General features: G+C 45.9%; 2 protein-coding genes across 8 annotated transcripts in view; one reads left to right on the forward strand and one right to left on the reverse strand.

Moving 5' to 3' along the window:
• Nucleotides 1-9,269, reverse strand: part of GNAT2 (G protein subunit alpha transducin 2) — a 58,693-nt gene extending 49,424 nt beyond the window's left edge. For all 3 annotated transcript variants that reach the window (XM_088456470.1, XM_088456469.1, XM_088456468.1), the window contains exon 1: nt 9,077-9,269. The gene's annotated coding sequence lies outside the window, so the exon portion shown is untranslated. The remainder of the gene's footprint in view (nt 1-9,076) is intronic.
• Nucleotides 9,270-20,447: 11,178 nt separating this feature from the next.
• The window catches only part of AMPD2 (adenosine monophosphate deaminase 2), a 224,639-nt gene continuing 221,982 nt past the window's right edge, over nt 20,448-23,104 (forward strand). For all 5 annotated transcript variants that reach the window (XM_088456455.1, XM_088456454.1, XM_088456453.1 and 2 more), the window contains exon 1: nt 20,448-20,730. In XM_088456455.1, the coding sequence (XP_088312581.1) occupies nt 20,670-20,730 (61 nt within the window). In that variant the 5' untranslated portion in view covers nt 20,448-20,669. The remainder of the gene's footprint in view (nt 20,731-23,104) is intronic.

Consider the following 23,104-nt stretch of genomic DNA (forward strand, 5'->3'; position numbering starts at 1 on the left):
CTCCTGTCTCCCTCTGTTTGTCCCCCTTTCTTCCTGTCTCACCCTGTTTTTCACCCTTTCCTCCCATTTCCCTCTGTTCTTTCCCGTGTTTTCGCCTGTGACGTTCCAAGTGGGGTCCAGAGACACCTACTGTAATGTATGCACAGGATTGTTTGAGGGAGGGGGCCCCAAACCGGTATCTTGCCTAGGGCCCCATGAGGTCTAAATCCAGCTTTGACTAGGTGCACAGCTTACCATCGGCGTCCTTTCCCGCTCACCTCCGGGTGAGCGGTGTCTTCTTCTTTGGTCCTCTTTCTCCCTGTTCTGTGTTCCACTGGTGTTATCAGCTCGCGTGGATTCCACACGCCGACTAGGAAGCGATGTCCTCACTGCTACTCTGCGAGACTTCCGGATCTAGCACTCTCGCGAGATCGTGCTAGTCACCGGGTTCAGCAGATGCAACGAGGTGGCTCAACTCGGCACCGCGAGGAGACTTAGGAGTGGGGTTAATGGTGTCCTAAGTCTCCTCGCGGTGCCGAGTTGAGCCACTACATTGCATCTGCTGAGCCCGGTGACTAGCACGATCTCGCGAGAGTGCTAGACCCGGAAGTCTCGCATAGTAGCGGTGAGGACATCGCTTTCTAGTCGGCGTGTGGAATCCACGCGCGCTGACAACACCAGTGGAACACAGAACCGGGAGAAAGAGGACCAAAGAAGAAGAAGAATGGGAATGGACGCTGAGGGTAAGTTGTGCACCTGGGGGATACGGGACGCCGCCCCGCCAGACACATACTTGATATACCCCGCGTACCCCCCCCTTCCCTTACACCCCACATCTGTGGAGGTAGAGCAGACTACCCCCCAATCAGCTCAATTTTTTGCAGATTATCTATTTGGGTTTTCCAGGATTTAAGACTTGTATGACTGCATGTGAATCCACACAAATATCCTGGTGTGCATTTAGGTACTTATATCCATCTACATTTATAATTTTGGGACATCGATTGACAAAGGGGTATTGTGAACACCCCACCTTTTTTTGCTCACACCAATAAAACAGGAAATATTTTTTATACTCTATTGTGCACTGTCATTACAGTACAATTATATGTAGCGCCGACCTTATATACAATCTGTATACTTCTACATATTTGGGCTGGGTATTCCCAAATAAGGTCCGCAGCAAGCATTAACCGCACACAGCCACATATAAATTATAGCGCAGGTCTCACATCTCCTCTTTACTCCTGTTACTTACCTGCCATAGTATTGTGTGTGCAGGCTTCTTCCTCAGAGCCTATTTATACTACTTCTCCTGTAACTTACCTGCCATAGTATTATGTGTGCAGGTTTCTTCCTCCGTGCACATTTATACTACTTCTCCTGTAACTTACCTGCCATAGTATTGTGTGTGCAGGCTTCTTCCTCAGAGCCTATTTATACTACTTCTCCTGTAACTTACCTGCCATAGTATTATGTGTGCAGGTTTCGTCCTCAGATCCCATTTATACTACTCCTGTAACTTACCTGCCATAGTATTATGTGTGCAGGTTTCTTCCTCAGATCCCATTTATACTACTTCTCCTGTAACTTACCTGCCATAGTATTATGTGTGCAGGTTTCTTCCTCAGTGCCCATTTATTCTTCTCCTGTAACTTACCTGCCATAGTATTATGTGTGCAGGTTTCTTCCTCCATGCACATTTATACTACTTCTCCTGTAACTTACCTGCCATAGTATTATGTGTGCAGGCTTCTTCCTCCGTGCACATTTATACTACTTCTCCTGTAACTTACCTGCCATAGTATTATGTGTGCAGGTTTCTTCCTCAGTGCACATTTATACTACTTCTCCTGTAACTTACCTGCCATAGTATTATGTGTGCAGGTTTCTTCCTCAGTGCACATTTATACTACTTCTCCTGTAACTTACCTGCCATAGTATTATGTGTGCAGGTGTCTTCCTCCATGCCCATTTATACTACTTCTCCTGTAACTTACCTGCCATAGTATTATGTGTGCAGGTTTCTTCCTCCGTGCCCATTTATACTTCTCCTGTAACTTACCTGCCATAGTATTATGTGTGCAGCTTTCTTCCTCAGTGCACATTTATACCATACATGCCTACTCTCCCGGGAATCGCGGGAGGCTCCCGATTTTTCGGGTAACCCCCCGCGATCCCAGAAGAGTAGGCATATCTCCCACATCCCGCCCACTTCCTAGTGAAGTGAGCAGGATGGGGAGATTTTACCTGAAATTATCGGGTCCGTCGGGAAGGGGCGGGGCTAAATTAGGCAAATCGCGTCATTTAGCCCCGCCCCCTCCTCACGGACTTGCGAATCACGGGGATTTTCTGTAAAGGGGGCGGGGCCTAATGCCGTCTATCGTCTGGCCCCGCCCCCCGAAGAGGAGAGCAGCAAGTCCCCTCCTGCTGCTCCCGGAAAGCTGCCCAGCAAAGTAGGTAAGTATGATTTATACTACTTCTCCTGTAACTTACCTGCCATAGTATTATGTGTGCAGGTTTCTTCCTCAGTGCCTATTTATACTACTTCTCCTGTAACTTACCTGCCATAGTATTATGTGTGCAGGTTTCTTCCTCAGTGCCCATTTATACTACTTCTCCTGTAACTTACCTGCCATAGTATTATGTGTGCAGGCTTCTTCCTCCGTGCACATTTATACTACTCCTGTAACTTACCTGCCATAGTATTGTGTGCAGGTTTCTTCCTCAGTGCCTATTTATACTACTTCTCCTGTAACTTACCTGCCATAGTATTATGTGTGCAGGTTTCTTCCTCAGTGCCTATTTATACTACTTCTCCTGTAACTTACCTGCCATAGTATTATGTGTGCAGGTTTCTTCCTCAGTGCACATTTATACTACTTCTCCTGTAACTTACCTGCCATAGTATTATGTGTGCAGGTTTCTTCCTCAGTGCACATTTATACTTCTCCTGTAACTTACCTGCCATAGTATTATGTGTGCAGCTTTCTTCCTCAGTGCACATTTATACTACTTCTCCTGTAACTTACCTGCTATAGTATTATGAACAAACCACTAGCTGAGGAAGATATTTTTAAAAAGTTTTCTGTAACCTTGCAGGAGTTTGCTCATGCAGGACATACACAGGGCAATTAATATGGCTATGTTTAGTAGTAGAACATTGAGCTCCCTTTGAAAACTAGAACAATTTTGTGTAATGGAAACATTTAATATAATATATATACCAGCTCTGCTGGTCTCGCCGACACATACATCAGGCAGGCGGGAGGATGCAGAGCTAGAAGAAGAGCCTGAGGCAAGATGAGAGACGTAAGGAATGCAAAACCTGTATTGAGGTTAGACCTGACCGAATATGTTAGTACATATGCAGTAGTCTCATTTACCCACAACTGGCCAGCATTGCAAGGGTTATTGGGCGGTTCTAAACTACCTCTCTCACTCCTCCATGCTCACCACTACGTCTGGGACCCCTTCATACATACCACTACCTGTCTGTTAGAGCCTCCTTACCAAACACTATCCATCTGCACTACGTCCCTAACCCCTCCATACTCACCACTACCTCTCTGCACTACCCCCTGTCCCTCTTTACCAAACACTACCTCTCTGAAGTCTGTACTATCCCATGGCCCCTCCAAACCAAACACTGCCCTTCCTCCATGCCCACAACAACCTCCCTTGACTACATAACTGACTGCCATGCACAGGAGTAGATCATTGACCTCTCCAACTGACCCTCCAGTGACTGGCCACACCCCTTTGTGGGCCTCTATTATTTCACTCATCTGTGGGCCCTTCATGCTCCTGTCTGCCACTGTTTACAGACATATAAGGTTGGCCCTGCAGCACAGCCGACACCGATGTATCTTTCAGATATATTGGTGCATCTGCATGTGCGTATGTATGGGCGTACGACATGAACATCTCAAGTAGGTGGGCAAATTTAAATGCCCGCCAAGTTGTGAGGTCAGCCCAGACATTGAGTGGCCAATTGGTAAGTGTGTATACCTTGCCAATCGGCCACTCTGTTGACCGATCCATCGTCTAAATGTGTACCCAACTGTGGCCGGAGGCCGACCACGTGATTAAAATGGCTGCCACGGCACTGAAGAGATTAATCCTCATGCAGCGGCACCATTTTTAAAAGGACCTCTAGGCGCAGTGCACCACGTACTGCGAATGTATAAGTAATGTGTTTGAACATGTCATTCAATGTGCTGTGCGCAGTTGTGGAAATGTACTTTTAAAATGTTTAGCCTATGCACTTATAAGGAATGTATAAGTTGTTTTGTTATAGAAGGCTGTAACATTTAAGTCAAATGGTCATGAGACATTCTCACCTCCTGACATAGGAAGTGATATGTTAATTGTACTGACCTATGCTAGTTGTCAAACCCTTTGTGCAACAAAACTTTCTTTGAAGTGCATTCCAAGTGAGACCAGGGCTGAGTAAAGTAAAGTGCACTTACCTGTGGTCTGTGGAGGTCCAGGGGGATCTGGAACTCTCTGTGGGTTGCTGGGTCCCCCAGCCTCCTCCCTAGGGGAATAAAATGTCCTCCTATGCAGCCTCATGCCTGGAAGTGGTATGAGTGTTGCATAGCGAGCTGGCTAAGGCAGCCAGCTAAGTGTGGCAGGGAGCTCCAAATAGCTTCCCTCCCGTGGCCTGGAAACTGTGCCCAGTGACCCTGCTTGCCCACCTCTGGAGCTCCGATTCAGGCAGAGGTAAGAAGCTTGGGGCCTGATTCAGACCCACTCGCGAGCGGCTGTCCGCTCGCAAGTGGGTCGATGTTATGCACTGAGCATGCGCACGACGGAGGGAGCTCCGTCGTGCGCATGCGCCAGACGCGACGAGCGAAGGAAAGTCCTTCGCTCGTTGTGTCCGATCAAAGGGGGCGTGCTGTCAATGTTGATTGACAGCACGCCCCCTTTGGTGGGCGTGCCTCCCTGACGGGGGCGTTCCCACGGGAACGCCTCCCGTCAGAAGCCGGCCCACTGACATCACTAGTGATGTCAGTGGGAGTGATTTTGGCTCTGATAGAGCCAAAATCACTCCGGAGCTTGCGGTTGAAAACCTCAACCGCAGGCTCCGGCTCGCAATTTCGATGGTCGCGATGGTCTCGACCATCGCGGCCATCAAAAAGCACGCTCGTATAGCCTGTGGGTGGTGACCCACAGCTATACGAGCGTCCAGGAGGACGCTCCATGAAAATGGAGCCCGGCCCTCATTCAGAGCGTGCGGCTCTGAATGAGGGCCTTGGTCCCTTAGCAGATTCCTGCAAGTAGGGTTTTGGAGGGAAACCTTCCCCTGGCCCTAGACGAGCTGACTCATGGGTGGCGACCAAAACCCCAGGTAGTCTCAGGCTCAGGGGAGTGACCACTCCCCTCTGTCCATAGGGGACAATGTTAAACGTGCATGTGGCTAGCACATGCACAGGTCATGCACTTAAATTGATTGGTTGGAAACAAAGGGCAGGCTTACCCCCTGCGGAAATGTGTATTGGAGTGGCATAAAAGAAGGCTTGGTGCCTGGTAATATTGTACATCCTTATAAATCCTGTGTGGAAAAGACCTGCTTTTTGATTCCTGTAACATCTTGTATTGTATGCTGATATTCCCCTTCAATCCGAAGGGAGGGTCTTTTTTAAGACTGAGAGCAATAAACACCTTTTGCCTTTTACTTCGACTACATCCGTACCCTGCGACCAACAGAATTGCGCAAAACGCTATTCCGTTCTCCTGCTGTTCTGGGTAAGAGCTCAGCGTCTCCAAGTTCAAGCCCTCTTCCAAGCTACCATGCAGACCTGGTCCATTACGAGGGATCAGGTGGGAACAGCCGACACCAAACAGGAGGTGTGTCCCCAGTTAATCAAACGCAGCAGAAGCGGTTCCAGGTGCCGAGGTAGGAACCTGAGGGTAACGTAAAAAGCGGTTCCAAATGCCGGTGGTAGAGTTTGGTGGCGGCAGCATCGTTAAACGTCCACGGCGCAGTGGGCGGAGTCAGTGACAGGCGGTCACTGACGGTGAGTGGGAGTCCAAAAGCGCAAACCCGTGACTAGGGACGGCCTAGGCGAAAGGCATCCGGTCACACCAGCATTAAAGCATGGACATGTAAATGTGACTGAAGGAGACCTGGAGGCAGATGTATATACGCTTGTCATCTGGTGTATCTTATGTAGGTGCTTGACTTCTGGTGCAAAATTTGCACTAATGTTAATGATGACAGTCAGCTAGATACTACTTATTGGCTGCTTTGTGATTGGCTAATTGGTTGGCAGAGTGCCTTAGGACGCTACAGGCAGGCACTCTGCTGTAATTACAGCTGCCCGGAGCGTCTTCAAGACTCTCTGGGCACTGTTGCAAGTCCAGGTGCTGGCGGTCTCGGCCCCTAAGCACAACGTCATGCGCAAAGAGGGCGGTGCCGGCACAGGGCATTTTAAGCTTTTGTTATGGCTCTGTCGGGTGCCACCGAAACCTGGATAATGAATAAGCCCCTGGATATAGTTTTCACCAGTGTGCAAACGCTTTTGTAAGTACACTTATTTTTTACCAAAATATGAAAGTCAGGTATACATTTTTAACTATAAATTGCTCTAATGACAAGTCCTTTTAACTGCTGGCTCTAATTTAATGCATTCATATTGTGACCTGCTAAGCTTACAGTAAGTAAAATGTTAATGGTGTATTTTGCATATCACACTAAATTAGCACTTGAGTTTGGTGGAAGAAGGATTCTTGCACATTTTGTCAACAATGTATTTGTGGAGCCAGCTCTAATTTCCAATATGCTTCATGCAGCTTACTTGTTGGGAGCTATTTCACTGTTAAATACCAAGCTGTGGTGAAACGGAGCATTAGAACATTCATAGAGTAAACTAAGCTGCATATTATATTAACAATTTTATTAATATAATAGAAACATCAACATGTGTGAAATGTTCCTCTAATTAATATGAAATTGAAGGACATATATGTTCACCTTGTATTTTTTCCAGTGGAAAATAGTAAACGTTTAATGCCCTCTGTCAGAACTGTCAGTTGCTCAATTTAAACATTGGTAATTAGAGCCATGAAATGAGATCAGGGACTTTGTACCTCAGTGAGAGCAGGGACTTCACAGACAAACATTTGATCAGGGAATATTAACTACAGGAGACAGGTATACGGATCTACAAAAACAACTTACTATATAAGTATAGGCAACCGTTTGTGTCTAGATTTTCACTTATATGTACTGGTGTTTTTATATTGCATAACTAAGGTCTCAATGTTAGAACAAAAAAACAAGATACTTAAGAGCTAGCATTTGATCAGTCCACTAAAGCTGTCCATAAGGTTCTATTGCTTGCCTGATCATGTAAGACATCTATAGATACCCATTGTAACCAATTCCATTAACCTGCTTCAGGAGTTAGCAAAGATTTCCAGAAAGTAAAAATAACTGTTCTAGATAAACTTGGTCATATGGGAGCAGGGCCGTAACTAGAAGTGTGTGAGTGGTGCTGCTGCTGCGCAGAGATAGGTAGCAACATGTTCTGTGCCCCACGGCCCACCGCATCTGTCTTGTAGCCTGCAGAGATGCCAGGAGTGTCCTTCTTCCTAGTGGCGGAGGCCATACCCCATCATCATGACATCATAACCACATGTTTGGAAGATGGGGCTGACACTGTTCAGAAAATCGCACTACTCTTCCTCTGTATGGAAGCCTTAAACTGTCCATCCACTGCATGATTATCTTTCCAATTTGCCAACTAAACAGTAAGTTGGTACGATAATTCTATAGTATATGGTAGCAAATGATATTCGGCTGCTAGCATGAAGAGGCTAAAAAATTGCAAATAATTAGCATGTTGGGTTTTCCAATATGAGTTTTAATCAGCAGTAGTGCCTTCATGGTAGTGCTAGTTTTACCCCAAGTCAGCTGAAAAACTGGTGAGGGGTCAGCCTCCTACGTATAACTAATAATAGTGTCAATAGCACTAGGACTCTTCTCGCACCCAATGCCTGGTGCTGGACAAACGACCCGAGTTACCCGTTTACACTGCAGGGTTACATGGGTCGTTCCCATATTAAATCCTGAAAACTACCCGGGTTGGATTGCCGGGTCCCTCGACCTGGGAGTTCAACCCTGACCCCTTTTACACCTAGCATAACCCAGGTTAACCCAGCAATAACCTGGATTTTAGCTGTGGTGTTGAAGGGGTATAAGAGTTGTGAGTTCTCATTTATCCACAGTCAGTGGAAATCGATTCAGCATACATTCTATGACTTACAATGACACATCAAAAATGAAAAATATAATTTCCAGATATCAACAAAAATGTACATCAATAATTAAACCAGTGGTGAAGCAGTTAATAAATATTAGTTGATGAAACCATACGTATTATGGCAGTGTTTCTAACAATTCACGTTTTACAGATCACCTAACTGGTGCACATGTAATACCCTGGTGTGATAAGGGTACAAATGATGTGATGTAGGTACAGGTCAGAATTACCTTGGTAGGGTATTCTTCCTTTGACAGCAGCTTTTCCCTATACTCTATCCCGGCATAGAGGCATGGATTCCCCAGGCAGACACAAAGAAGGGTAGACAGGGCTTTGCATAAAATAATGAAACCGTTTATTCCATAACCAGGAATAGGAATTTGTTATGGTGAAGAGGAGAGAAACTGGATTCAGCTATTTTAAGACACTTTATACACATTGAGTTCATCACACATATAGAAAATATATAACAACATTTTAACTTAATACTACATTACTGAAACAAACCAATATAATCAATCTATGCATACACATTACTAAAGTCCAAGATAATTTTGGTGTGGCCAAGGATACTACAGGGGGTCTTTATGTGCACGTTGGAGCCCAATTATCTTGTTAAGCTGTGGTGGGATTCAGGATGTAAAACTCCTTTTAGCAATGAGCAAAATATTGCAGCACATGTATTAAAGTTGGTTGTATCAAACAAACTGTAACTGCTTCCTGTGGAATCCGCTGTGTACTGTAGGTATAATCTATAGGATAAAGTCCTGTGCAGTTGAGCAGATTTCTAAATATATATATATATATAATTAAAGAATTAATCTCACCCAGTCCACTGAATGTTGCCGAGCCAGTATCCCCTCAGAAGAAGGTGAATCAGACAAAGGTACAAAGTCTTGTCTCTGACACATGCTGTGCCCTCTCTTAGCTGAGGGTGTCACCAAGATCACGATTTGACACCATACAGTTCTTAATGTGACTCTATTTTACTTATGTTGCTCTCCCACTGCAGTGTCTCTCCCTTCTGCTTACTCTCTGTCAGCTGCTCATCTCTGCTCCATGGCATCATCAGCTCCAACTGACACTCCTCAAACTACTGTTTTGTTTTTTATTTAAATAAACTTTATTCAAAATGGCATTGGCCTCTATGCCCTTTTGTAGAATGATCTAATTTTAATAGGATATCACACACAGGTTTATTTACCACTAGCTGGCACATTTTAAACTAGGCTTGCCTACCCTCCCGATTTGGCCGGGAGCCTCCCGATTTTCGGGTGCCGCTCCCGGCCCCCGGAAAGGCAGGCAAGCCTCCCGGAAGCTTGCGACCCTCCCTACCTCCCCCCTGAAAAAAACGGAAACCCCCACAGCGGGGGGCCCGGTGAAGCGATTCGCGCAGAATCGCGTCATCGTGGCCCCGCCCCCTGCTTGACCATGCTGAAAATAAAGGGGGCGGAGTCACGATGACGCAATCGTGCGGCCCCGCCCCCAGTGCGCCACCAAATGGCTGCCCCCGGCTCCGCCCCAAATGGCTGGCCCCACCCCCTGCTATTAGCCGACAATCAGCTCCCTCCCGGAAGGCTGGAGCTGATTGTTGGCAAGTATGTTTTAAACATTCTTACTGACTGATTCTGCAGATCAGCTGGGGTCCTGGGAAACACTGTTTATATATATTCCACTTACAAAGTCCCCTTCTATTGGATACAGTGGAGGATCTTATGCCCCAGGACCTGGAGCCAGAATCATCCCCCGCCCCAACGGATCAAACATCTCCACCTCAAACACGATCATTAGCGCAGACTGACTACAGAAGTATGGACACGGGTCAGAATAATGAGCAGCTGTGGGTAGCAGACTGGGAGCCCAGGATACAACTGAGGCTGATCGCTGAGTTGTCTTTGATAGTGCTAGGCTCAGAGGTCTGAGTCGGGTACAGGGAACAGAAAGCCCTTATGGACCATGGCAGACGACTTGTCCTGATAAGTTATAGCATACAGCGGGAGGCAGATGACTTGTACTCAAATGCTGTAACAGACAGCGGGAAGCAGATACTAGAATAAATGTGGCGGCAAGCTGAGCCGGGAGCCATGAAATGGACTCTAAGTAGAGAAGTTGTTCTGGCACTGGTTATTGTGCAGATCCAGGTTTAAATAGAATGCTCTTAGTGCCGATAGGCTGACTGGGCAGGTAAGCAGCACCAAGATGGCGGCACCCATGCACCGCAGGCGTGGGGGGTGCATGGAAGTGGATGCCGACCCAGAGACCAGCAGAGAAGATAATCCCCTCAGAGATGCCACATTCGGCCAGGATGGAACTGGACTGCCGGACTGTGTAATGGGGACTAATATTTAAGTCTTCTGGAGACAAAGGGGAAACTTTACTAAAGCCCCATTGTGAAAGCACACTTTAGAACAGAATTGTATAATATTATTATTAAACTTTATAGGCTGCCACACGCGATCTGCAGTGCCGTACAGAAGGCAAAAGAATAAGAGAGTACAGGGTACAACTTTACCGTACAAGTAACAATTAGCACTACAAATCTCAACAAAGTGCAAGGGGTGGAATGAAAACATTCAGCGTAAGCTAAAACCTGTAGCTATTGGCATGGGTGCATAAAACGGATCTAGGTTGTAGGAGTGGAGTCCAGTAGCAGAGAGCCCAAGGAGGAGGTGTAGATTGTAGCTGGTGTGCAAGAGAAGTAGGTAATGAAAACGGAATGGAGGAGGGCCCAGCTCATGTAGCTTACAGTCTAAAGGGAAGGGGGAGACATGGAAAAAATAACGAGTGAGCCAGTGTATAGGGAGCTAAGGGCAGGAGCAGGGGTGAGGGAATCGAAGAGTGCAAGAGAGTGAGGTAGACTATGTTGTGACATTTAAGCGGTGGGCAGATATGCTTTAATGGACAGGTGGGTTTTCAGTGCCCACTTGAAGCAAAGCAGTCTGGGGGATAGTCTGATGGAATGAGGGCGATCGTTCCATCAGAATATCAAAGCGCCATCAATGTTTTAGTCTATAGAATAGAATAGAAACTCCGGTTTTATCAAGCAGGGGGTGTTGAAAACCCCGTTTTTTAGTTTTAGCAAAACCATCCTCAAAGGTTTTGGTTTTCTTTAAAAAAATGTATAAAAACAGCTAAAATCATGTAACTTTGACCTATTTTTGTTCCTATACTATAATTAACATCAGTAACATGGTGACCAATTTTGGCACCTGAAATCCTGAGGGAAGGACTTACATGCAAATCAAAAAGACGTGAGACCTTTTTTTTTTTTAGGACCGACTTGCACGAATACCTGGGCCAGGAAAAGTGCTAGGAATCTGTTTGACTCGGAACCCCAAAGTTTGGGTGTGTTCGTTTTTCAGCAAAACCGGACCACTCATTTTTCTTATAAACCTGATTCAATATATATATATATTTTTTTTAACAAAAATACAAATTCAAGTTTAAATAGCTATTATTTACATCATGTGATAATTAAAAATACATCTCCAATCTTAAGCGCAACGGAATTTGCTGTGCTATATAAGAAACTGTTAATAAATAAATAAGTACAAATGGATACCAGTGCACAAGGGGCCTGATTCAAAGCCGGTCGCTATTTGCGCTCGCTCGTTCAGAAAATAGGGGTGGCTATTCAAATGAACCGTTCGCTGTTTGCGGTCTGTTCACGCCTCTAGGTCTGAACGAGCGAACAAAACTTGCGGTCGTTTTTTGGGAAACTACGCCCCCTGGCCGCTCGCATCCTACGTCATGTCCGCTATTTATTAGATTAATCGAGTACATCGACCAGGGTATGAACTGCTCGCTATTCTTGTGGTTGGTGTTTGCTACCACAATTTTGCGAGCAGTTCAGGCTAAAAAATAACCCAGTGACGTGGTCAATGACGCTGCTGCTTTAATTATGCACACCCATAAAACGCCCGTTTTGACCTTTAAGCACGCCTGCGATCGGATCTCCACTCCCCGTTTTCAAGCACCTTCCCCTGTTACCACCCACATACGCCTCATCCTGTCACTCAAATTAGCAGGCATTCGCTATTTTGCGAGCACATGAATTTCGGCCGCACTGACTGGTTCGCGCATGCGTTTAACGATCCGTACGCATGCGCAGATGAGCGAACATCGGTCAGAACGAACGAGTGGCCGCTTACGAGTGGCTCTGAATCAGGCCCAAGGACACTTGTCTTTTTATCCCTCGTGCAGTAGGATTCAGGGTTAGTTACTGTTAAGAAAAAGTGGTAGTACAGATTTACAATAACTTCAGAACAGGTCATTCAGAATACATAGATCTGTGTGGAAAACTCTGGGGCTGTTGGACAGTGTCAGGATTCAGCCTGGGATCGGCCATTACTCACCCTGGCACCGGCTTCCCTTGACTAGCCTTGCAGTCAGACGCCAGATGCGGCGGCGGGTGACATGCTGAGTATTATGCCCTGTTGACTTCCACACAATCCTCCATATCTGAGTTCCTGCAGCAGCAGTCATGGGCGCAACCCATACTTGCCGACATTCAGCTCCCTCCTTCCGTCTTGGGGGCGGGGCCAGGGGCGTGACTGCATGATCGCATCATCGTGACCCCGCCCCCTCTTCACAATGCCGGTAAAAGGCATTGTGAAGAGTGGGGGGCGGAGCCACGATGACACGATTCAGCGCGAATCGCGTCATCAGGCCCCCCCTGCTGCGGGGGTTTTTGCTAGTAGTCCGGGGGCTAGACGGCAGCCGGGAGGCTTGCCTGCCTTTCTGGGGGGTCGGGAGCGGCACCTGATATTCGGGAGGCTCCCAACCAAATCGGGAGGGTAGGCAAGCCTGGCACAACCATGTTGTCTTTCTCACCTGACCCTCCACCAATGGTAGCCTTGCCAGCTCTCAGCTGACACTCTCCTCCAATGGACAGCTACCTAAGGGTATAAAGCAGGACCCCAGGAAACGGTAAGTCGCCTGAACAACTTTCTTTTCTCCAGTAGCTGCTAGCTTCGGATTGCTGTTCCAGGCTCCATGCTGTTGTATCCTCAGTGTGCTTCATCAGGCTCTGTGATATTCTCCAGTGATATTCAGCATCGGTCACTACAGATAATCTCCAGTGATATTCAGCATTGGTCACTACTGATACTCTTCAGTGATATTCAGAATTGGTCACTACCGATACTCTTCAGTGATATTCAACATCAGTCACTACAAATATTCTTCAGGAATATTCAACATTGGTCACTACTGATATTCTTCAGTGTTGTTCTGCATCGGTTATTACAGATATTCACCATTGGTAATCTCCAGCCACTCAGTTGTCTTATCTCCCTGTCAGTTGCTAATTCCTGGGTCCCTGATCAGGGGGCCATGACCTGCCCATTGGGTGCAGCTAAACCCATTTCCCAATTGGACTGGTCACTGGTGAAAACCATCAATGAGTTAGACTCCGCGCCTCTGGTCAGGTCTCGTCAACACCCAGAATTAGCTGATGAGGAAGTCATATGTACTTACTTCTTGTCTTCTGCTGCCTCCCCACCTAGTCACCCCGACTCCCAGTCCTCTGACTGGAACCCTCAAGGGCCAGGTCGTGACACACAGTTGTAAGCAGTGGTGTAACAGAGCTGCAGGGTGGGGTCGGAAGGACTAGGCAGTGCAGTACTGCCCGGAGTGATCTGAAGACACTATGGGCGGCTGCACAGACTGCAGGTTGCCTGCCTGGAGTGTCCTGCAGCATTGCAGCAGCGATCCTGGCTGCAGGGGCCCTGCACTTTGTGCGACAGCAGTGCTGGCACACCCCTAGTTACGGCCCTTGTTGTAAGTAAGATGAGTGTTTTTTACGACAGGAATTGTGTATGTCAAAATAGTATAAAGTGTACACCATAAGGTGTGTAGCATGGGCAGAGCCGATGGTGCATGTGCTATGGGTGCTGGAGGGGACAGCGGGCACCACCAGGGACAGACTTCCCATGATTTTCTTTTCCACAATTCTAGTGATTGACCATCAGGATCTTCCAATCAGTTTCTAGCAACAGACCAGTGCTGAGATGATGACCAATGAAAGCACCCAGTGCATAGCTGCATGCTGCTTATTACCAGAAGTAGGATGTAGCTACTGTATTCCAATAGGGGGCCCAGCTCTTCTTCTCCATATGCTGTACCCCCTGATCCTCTGCTCAACCACTTCATCCGGAGCATCACATCTGGACCTCTGCTCTTCCCTGTTTCCCACACATCACAGTTTAGGTAAGTTTATTTCTACTCACCCTTCAAGTAAGGCTCCTATTTAGTTTGAATGCCTGTCTCTTCCCATTTGCCCCTGAGACTTTCCCCCACCTAGTTCTTCCATTTGCTCACACTTCCCACCTTTCCTCTCTGCCCCTCACCACTCTCTTTCCTGGACCCCAGTCACCCCTTTTTCTTGCACTTTTTTTTTTAAATCGGTTTATTTAAATGTTTTCCAAATACACAACATCCAAAATTAAATATAAAGTACAACATAAGGGGAAAAAGAGCCAATAGGGCACGGTCAACCATAAAAGGAACTGGAAAACAGTCGAATATAGAGACAGTGACAAACCAATGGGAGGTATGGGAAAGTGAGTGGCCAAAATGATGGGTGGATATCTCCCGGATGAATCAGAAATCTTGTTGATGACCTAAAAGTAAAATGTAGGTTAAGGCCTAGGGATGCAAATATGGAATAGGAAAAGAGCGGGGGTGAAGGTATAGAATGGGAGGGGGGCCAGTTGCTGTGTATCGTCATGTGGTTATAGAGCTATATCGTATTTAATGGAGGCTCGGTTCTCAAAGTAAGCCATCCATAGAGTTAAAACCTTAATCAGGTGGCCTGAAGTGTCATGTAACACAGAGGTATTCCTTTCCATTCTGTAGATGGATCAGATTGCATTAATAGTAGCTGGGAGGGAGGGAAGGGTGATTTCCATTTGGAAGCAATGTGGCATTTATTTAGTCTTGCACTTCTGTCTTTACACCTTGCCTTCTTCCTCTCCATCTGCTGTAGTTGTAGTGCTGCTTGTCCCCAAATTGTTTTGGGCAGGGTACTGGTAACTGATTAAGTAGCCATCCACTCCAAAAAGTAACAATGTATTTGTTATGTTGATTTTAAAAAATGTGAGGGGAGGTTTTGGGAAGCTCTCAGAGCTCAGTTACTCAAAGTACTGTAGTATATACAGTCAGGTGCATAAATATTGGGACATTTACAGAATTTTCATATTTTGGCCTCTATTCACCACCACAATGGCTTTGAAATGAAACAAACAAGATGTGCTTTAACTGCAGACTTTCAGATTTAATTTGGGGGTAATTACATCCAAATCAGGTAAACGGTGTAGGAATTACAACGGTTTCTATATGTGCCTCCCACTTTTTAAGGGGCCAAAAATAATGGGACAAACTAAACAATCCTAAATCTAACTTTCACTTTTTAATACTTTATTGCAAATCCTTTGCAGGCAATTACAGCCTGACGTCTGGAACGCAAAGACATCACCAGACGCTGGGTTTCATCCCTGGTGATGCTCTGCCAGGCCTCTACTGCAAATGTCTTCAGTTCCTGCTTGTTCTTGGGGCATTTTCCCTTCAGTTTTGTCTTCATCAAGTGAAATGCATGCTCAATCGGATTCAGGTCAGGGGATTGACTTGGCCATTGCATAACATTCCACTTTTTAGCCTTAAAAAACTCTTTGGTTGCTTTTGCAGTATGCTTCGGGTCATTGTCCATCTGCACTGTGAAGCGCCGTCCAATGAGTTCTGAAGCATTTGCCTGAATATGAGCATATAATATTGCCCGAAACACTTCAGAATTCATGCTGCTGCTTTTGTCAGCAGTCACATCATCGATAAATACAAGGGAACCAGTTCCATTGGCAGCCATACATGCCCACGCCATGACACTACCACCACCATGCTTCACTGATGAGGTGGTATGTTTTGGATCATGAGCAGTTCCTTTCCTTCTCCATACTCTTCTCTTCCCATCACTCTGGTACAAGTTGATCTTTGTCTCATCTTTTTTAGATGTTGTTTGGCAAACTGTAATCTGTTCTTCCTGTTTTTGAGGCTCACCAATGGTTTACATCTTGTGGTGAACCCTCTATATTCACTCTTGTGAAGTCTTCTCTTGATTGTTGACTTTGACACATATACACCTACCTCTGGAGAGTGTTCTTGATTTGACCAACTGTTGTGAAGGGGTTTTTCTTCACCAGGGAAATAATTCTTCTGTCATCCACCACAGTTGTCTTCCGTGGTCTTCCGGGTCTTTTGGTGTTGCTGAGCTCTCCGGTGCGTTCTTTCTTTTTAAGAATGTTCCAAACAGTTGATTTGGCCACACCTAATGTTTTTGCTATCTCTCTGATGGGTTTGTTTTGATTTTTCATCCTAATGATGGCTTGCTTCACTGATAGTGACAGCTCTTTGGATCTCATATTGAGAGTCGACAGCAACTGATTCCAAATGCAAATGTCACACCTAGAATCAACTCCAGACCTTTTACCTGCTTAATTGATAATGAAATAACGAGGGAATAGCCCACACCTGTCCCTGAAATAGCTTTTGAGTTGATAGTCCCATTACTTTTGGCCCCTTAAAAAGTGGAAGGTACATATAGAAAATGTTGTAATTCCTACACCGTTCACCTGATTTGGATGTAATTACCCTCAAATTAAATCTGAAAGTCTACAGTTAAAGCACATCTTGTTTGTTTCATTTCAAAGCCATTGTGGTGGTGAATAGAGGCCAAAATATGAAAATTCTGTCAATGTCCCAATATTTATGCACCTGACTCTAGTTGACTGCCCATTAGGAATTCCTTAGCATTTCCATATATACAGCAGATCCAGTGTAGAACATCAGGGAATAATACCAGCGCTGTCTCCCTCCACAGCCGGTCCCTGCCGCTGTGGAGTGGTAATGATCTGCAAAGGTGACAGCGTCCCGAACATTATGGCAGCTTCAGACTGGGCGGAAGTTTCTTAAGTATGGGTATACCCCGTAAACTTTTGCTGAGCTGGAGCAGCGCTGTCATCCACGCTCGGTCAAATGGCCAATCAGTCTGATAGTCTGGCAAACGTGATTAGGATATGGTGCCTTGTAGTGGCTATAGCAGATGCATTGTGTTTTATTATATTTATTGAAATTTATTGTGCTCAGGGATATTAAATACGGTCAGTCACATATATTTTGAGAGAGCAGCAGTTGGAATAAATTGATCCTTGCTTAGGCGTCTGTGTTTGTTGTTTTGTGGTTTCTACTGGTAACTGAGCAGGGTACCTTTTACCTTTTGAAGTGCAAAAATTTTGGACGCAACGTGGAGATGGGTGCATGGCTGGTGTCCACTCTCTCCAAGGGGGAAATTTATCAAATCTTGGAGAGAGCTAAAAGGGGGAGATGTATCAAACCTTGGAGAGAGATACAGTACCAACCAATTAGCTCCTGTCATTTTTCAAACACAGTCTGTAAAATTGCAGACAGAAGCTGATTGACTGGTACATTGCATCTACTCCAAACTACCAACCAAACATCATCTGTCATTTTACAGGATGTGCTAGAAAATGACAGCTAGAAGTTGATTGGCTGATACTTTATCACTCTCCATGTTATCTCTGCAAGATTCGATAAATCTCTCCCTCCAGTTTAAAAAATGGAGTTAACTGTATTTTGTATTTTACCCTGCAGCACCAGGAAAGTTCAGTCATGGGCTACAGTGCTGTAATAGTAAAGTGCTGGACATACTGTAAGGTGTTTTTTTAATGTGTGGAGCTGTAGCAATGGGAACAGTACCTGGCGATGCAGTATTTAATGTGTTGAGTGCCAGCACTGAGCGCCCGACACAATATGCTGAAAACTGTTGGCTAAACACCAAATGTGGGCTAACCAATATTAGTTTTATTAGGCAGTTGCACAAACTAGTTAATCGTGCACACACACTATTTTCTGGGGGCCTACCACTCTATTCAGCTTAGCCCCCACATGCTGGCCACAAGCCCTGACCCGTTAAGTTCTGTGGAGAGAGGGGGAGGCGTTGTAGCATGTGCTTGCTCCGGGCACCATAGGGGCTGCAAAGCTTTCAGATTTACCAAGCTCCAGAATTTGGCATTAGCTGCTAGGGCCAACCTCCATTGTAGCCTGTGATCTATACTCCGCAGAGTTTTTCAGGAGAAGGAACCCTAGGATCCCTCCCCTCTGGTGCCTACTCTCACATGCGCTGCTGGGGCATGCACAGTAGGCCAAAACAGAAATTATGGCAACGAGGAATCCTTATCATCAGGGACTGGCCGCATAGATTAATATGCTACATAGTGTCCGTAGTCTCAGTCTAGCATGTCATAGTCTAGTGCTGATACCAAATCGATGTAGTGCTCTCTCTGAATCAAGACCCTCTTTGTGGTCATCGTATACTACAGGCCAAATGTAATAGGGTGAGAGTTTAGAAAATGAGAGAGTTTTCTCACATTTTTTAAACACGGCCAATGTAATAGAGTGCGAGAACATGCATACTTACATGTTTTTTGGGGCCTAGGTATCGAGCTGATTTTTACATAAAATTATGCAAAAACTGCAGTTTCTGCATAATTTTATGTATTGATCCTATGTACTAATACCACAACGCAGAAGATTTCACAGAATTCTCCGGCAAAGTTCTAATTAGCACTTCAGATCGCAGTCCCCATTATTATCAATTGGGACTACGATCTGACCCTTATGTACTGAACACCAAAAAGTGAAGCTTTTCAGAGTTTAGTCACGGTAGTTTACACCATCTTGAAACTGTCAGGATTTGAACTCTCATCCAGATGTTTTCCCATTTTGAAGATAAAACTCAGCCAATGTGAGAGGTCACTGCTGAACTCTCACATTTTCTAAACTCTCACCCTTTTACATGTGGGCCTACATTTTCAACATGATATGAATACTGGACATCTACTGTAGTTTAAATATCCATTTATGTATCTAATATATTTAACATATACAGCACACACATAAATCGCAGATACTTAGAGCATTGAGCAACTAAAATAGTATTATATAGTATTACTTTATCATTGATTTGTCATTCTTTATCATATGTTGAACTGTGGGCCCGATTGAGACCCGAAACGGTAAGCCACGGACGCAACTCTATGGCCGATTGTCGCCCGTCTGCGAATGCATCGCAGTGCGTGTGTGTGAACCAGTCATTACGATCAGAAATCGTGCACTCTTAGCACAAAGACTGAGCCCTACTTTGAGTGACAGATAGTGCCGTTTGTGGGTGGTAACAGGGGAAGGTGCTTGTGAACGGGGGAGTGGTGCTGTGAACGCAGGCGTGTCTGGGCGTCAAAACTGTACAAGTCACTTGATTATATTTCAGCCTGCAGTGATCGCAGTGCTTGCGGTGGAGTAGGGTCTACCTCAAGCGCTGCGTTGCTGCTCCGATGGCTCTCGATGGTTCTGATTAATCATACACTTCCTGGAGATGTAGTGTGTTAAGAAAAGTGGGCGTCTTTATACCGGCGTGCACTCACTCTGCCGTCGCTCTCTAAAACATAGAGGGCGTCCTTACACCAGACAGTGCGATCGCAGAAATTGCATATCCGGACCCTTTTGGCAGCGAGAGCGCGCAGCTTAGCGTCTGGATCTGAATCGACCCCAGTATGTGTAAGTAATGATTTACACAATAAATTGTTAGGATGTGACTTACACTAAGTACAATAGACCATGCATATATATTTCTCGCACTTGCTAAAAGCTGGGTCATTATGGTGGCATTTTTTTTTAACCAACACTGATTGCATTTAGAGCACAGTATCTAATGCTTTGTAGTACATGGCAAAAGAACAAGTATATTCCTCACAAAACGCAGCCATTTTCACATAAATAATTTGGTAGATCAGAGGGAAATAATGAGCTATACTCACAGATGGATGGTCCCCACATAATAGAATACAAAGAACTGTGTTATTTTTACTAGGCTACTCCATGTCTCTGTGTCCATTCAGTCTGCCTGATGGTCACATATATTTCTCAAAAGAAAACAAATACACACTGCATGAGTACACTCACATAGAGCTTATACACAGGCCACCACCATGTATGTCTAGAGACAAACATTACAGTCAGCATACATGTCCTGCATTATGGAATCAGTCACACACATCATTTTCTTCTGGAAGCCCCTCATACTGTTGCTTGCAGAGAGGAGGAGCTTGCTATAAAAAACTGTAACAACACTTCCAAGCACACACACATATTAGAAATACACACACACATTTGTACACTGCTGCAATCCCACTAGGCAGTGCGAGGACGTACACATAGACATCACCATCTCTGTAGCTGTTACACACACACTTATATACACAAAAACAGTTGGTTATACACAGATATAGAAACTGATAACCCCAAATACAGTTTATTCACATTGGAATACAGGTGCAAAGAAATCCAAGCAACATGTCAGAGATCAAATCTCCTTTCAAAAAAAGAGCCAGCCTACAGGCTCCAAGCCCAGCAGGTGAGTGATAGGGGCTGGTCGGTAATGTGGGGTCTAGGGAAATGAGGACGTCGCTTGCAGTGGTTGAGGATTAAAAGAAAATGGGGATTACAAAAGAAAATATGGGCGGGGGTGTATGAGGAGAGAATAATGTATGATCTATGTACATCAATGTAAGGAGTAGTGTTTAACCCCGGCACTTTGCTTACTGTTAGTAGTTAGTCTAATGTTAAAGCTTTCTGCAGAAGATGGCAGATAACCTTACATACCATAGTATATGGAGACTATATGCAGCTTAGCCTCAGGGGAGCGTGATCTGACCATGAAGTAAATAATAGGGCAGAACCCTCAGGGGGATGCTATGGGGAACACACAAGGGTGTACGGTGTCTGCCATGCTGCTGTAGACTGATAGTGTTGGCCGGAGGGTGAATACAGGTCACTGTGGGGCATTAGGTAAATTTGCATCACCTGGGGATAGAAGAGGAGTAATGGCTGTGGCGGTGCGCACAGGGACAGCAGAGGGCTGCATTAGTGAGAGGAGACCGGGCGACATGATAGTGCCAGGATCAGAGACATTTCATTAGTACCAATAGCCGAGGACGTGACTTGCATTATGTTTTATAACTGTTTTTTTTTTTTCCAACTCATATTGGCTCAAAATGATTTTACCAAAGAAGCAAAGGGTCTTGAACAATGTACTGGCAAATCTAGAAATTTACAGTTATTTTTATTTGTATCACGTGTTATTTATACATGGGTTCTGTACAAAGGGGATAGAACGAACAACAAGTGGCCTATGCAGATCTACCCATTAGTAAATAACATATACTGTATATGTAATCTATAAACCTGACACTAGCTTTTGGTTGCCAAATGCAGTGAAGGATTATTGATATTCCAGTTGCAGGACTACTACCACTGAAGAGCTGCAGCCACCACAGGGTCCAAAGCTGCTGGGGATTAGCAGATGTGGGTTGCCAAAAGCCCATTCTGCTATTTCGATTTTGCACATGCGCAGGTTCTCAGAACAGTGGTAGGAACCTCCCACAGATGTTGCTATGGGCCTGTTCAGATAGTTATATTATATATCAATAATATAGTTTATATGTAAGTTTCTACTACAGGGTACATAGGCTCCACAGGGAGACCTTGGGGTATAGGTGATGATGGAGTCATCTGGGCTGGGTCTCCCCCTATACCCCACCCCCTGGGCCAGAGGCACCTCAGTTTCGGTGGGTGCCCGGCCGGAATCTGGTCACTGATTAATGCAGCGGGGCTATTCCAGCCCCTGAAGATTTTTAAAGCAAGAAGTTTCTTAATTTCTTCAGAGCGGACAGCGAGGACAGTCCATGGGACGTCCGCGCTGCTGCTCCGTCACCCCTCCGGCGCCGAGACGCCGGTACTGATCTGGGGATCTCGGCGGGACTCCGGGGTCTTGGCTAGCAGGCGCTACGGGGAGCGGGTAAGCGGCGGCCTGCAGTGACCCGCTGAGCAGCAGTCTTTTCCTCCGGTGCTTGGGGGACTCCCCGGGGATGACGGCGGGCGGAGCCGGGCAGGGAGATCTGCGCTTCCACTAGACCACCAGGGACACACGCTGGCTCTTTCTGTGCATGAATCCAGTGTCCCGGGGGTTAATCGCCGGCCAGGGGAGGCTGCCTTCCCTGTTCAACAGCCAGCTCCTCCCTCCTCCTCAGCGCGCCTTTCCACTGCGGTTTGGCTGGGCTGAAGCAGCGCTACTCCTCCAGATACGCCCCCTCTGAAGTCTCTGGCGGCCATTTTCTGAGGCTAGTCGCAGATCTTCCTGGAGGTGCGGTGTCCGGGTCCCTCTGCATACCTCTCCCCTATTGTGGTCAGCGTATGTTGCACTATAAAGACGCTGTGTCTGTGTAGTTGAATGGTAGTGCCATTTGTGCAAGTGTTTTTCTGCATTGAACGTGACCTTATGTTAGCGCTGTCTGTCTGTATTCTTTTCCTATCTGTCAGCCATATTACTTTCCCTGTACTTATTTTTTTCTCACTGAGCCCTTACAGTACAGGTGCTGTCAGGGTCTGTATTAAGTCTCACAGTTAATTCTATCTGTGTGGTGGGTCACATACAGTGTGTACGCTATCCTCTACATTATGTCAGGTAGTGATGATAATGTGCAGAACTCTGCTTTTGACCTGCAGTCATGCCAAAAATGTGCTGCAGGGGTTAGGTGAGGGAGACATAGTACATGAGGGTTTTTGTGTGAGATGTTATGCTTCTCCACACCCCTCTACTGTCTCAGCCACCTCACAGGAGCCCCCTTGGACATGCTTTGCAGGCATTGACAACTATTGCGGGACGTTTGGCAGTACCCCCTGCCCCCCACAGCAGGTGGGTGTGCCCTTTCAGAGCCTGTTTCAGCAGG

Source organism: Taudactylus pleione, unplaced genomic scaffold (assembly GCF_031769625.1).
Source record: "Taudactylus pleione unplaced genomic scaffold, aTauple2 ptg000706l, whole genome shotgun sequence".
Taxonomy (NCBI): domain Eukaryota; kingdom Metazoa; phylum Chordata; class Amphibia; order Anura; family Myobatrachidae; genus Taudactylus; species Taudactylus pleione.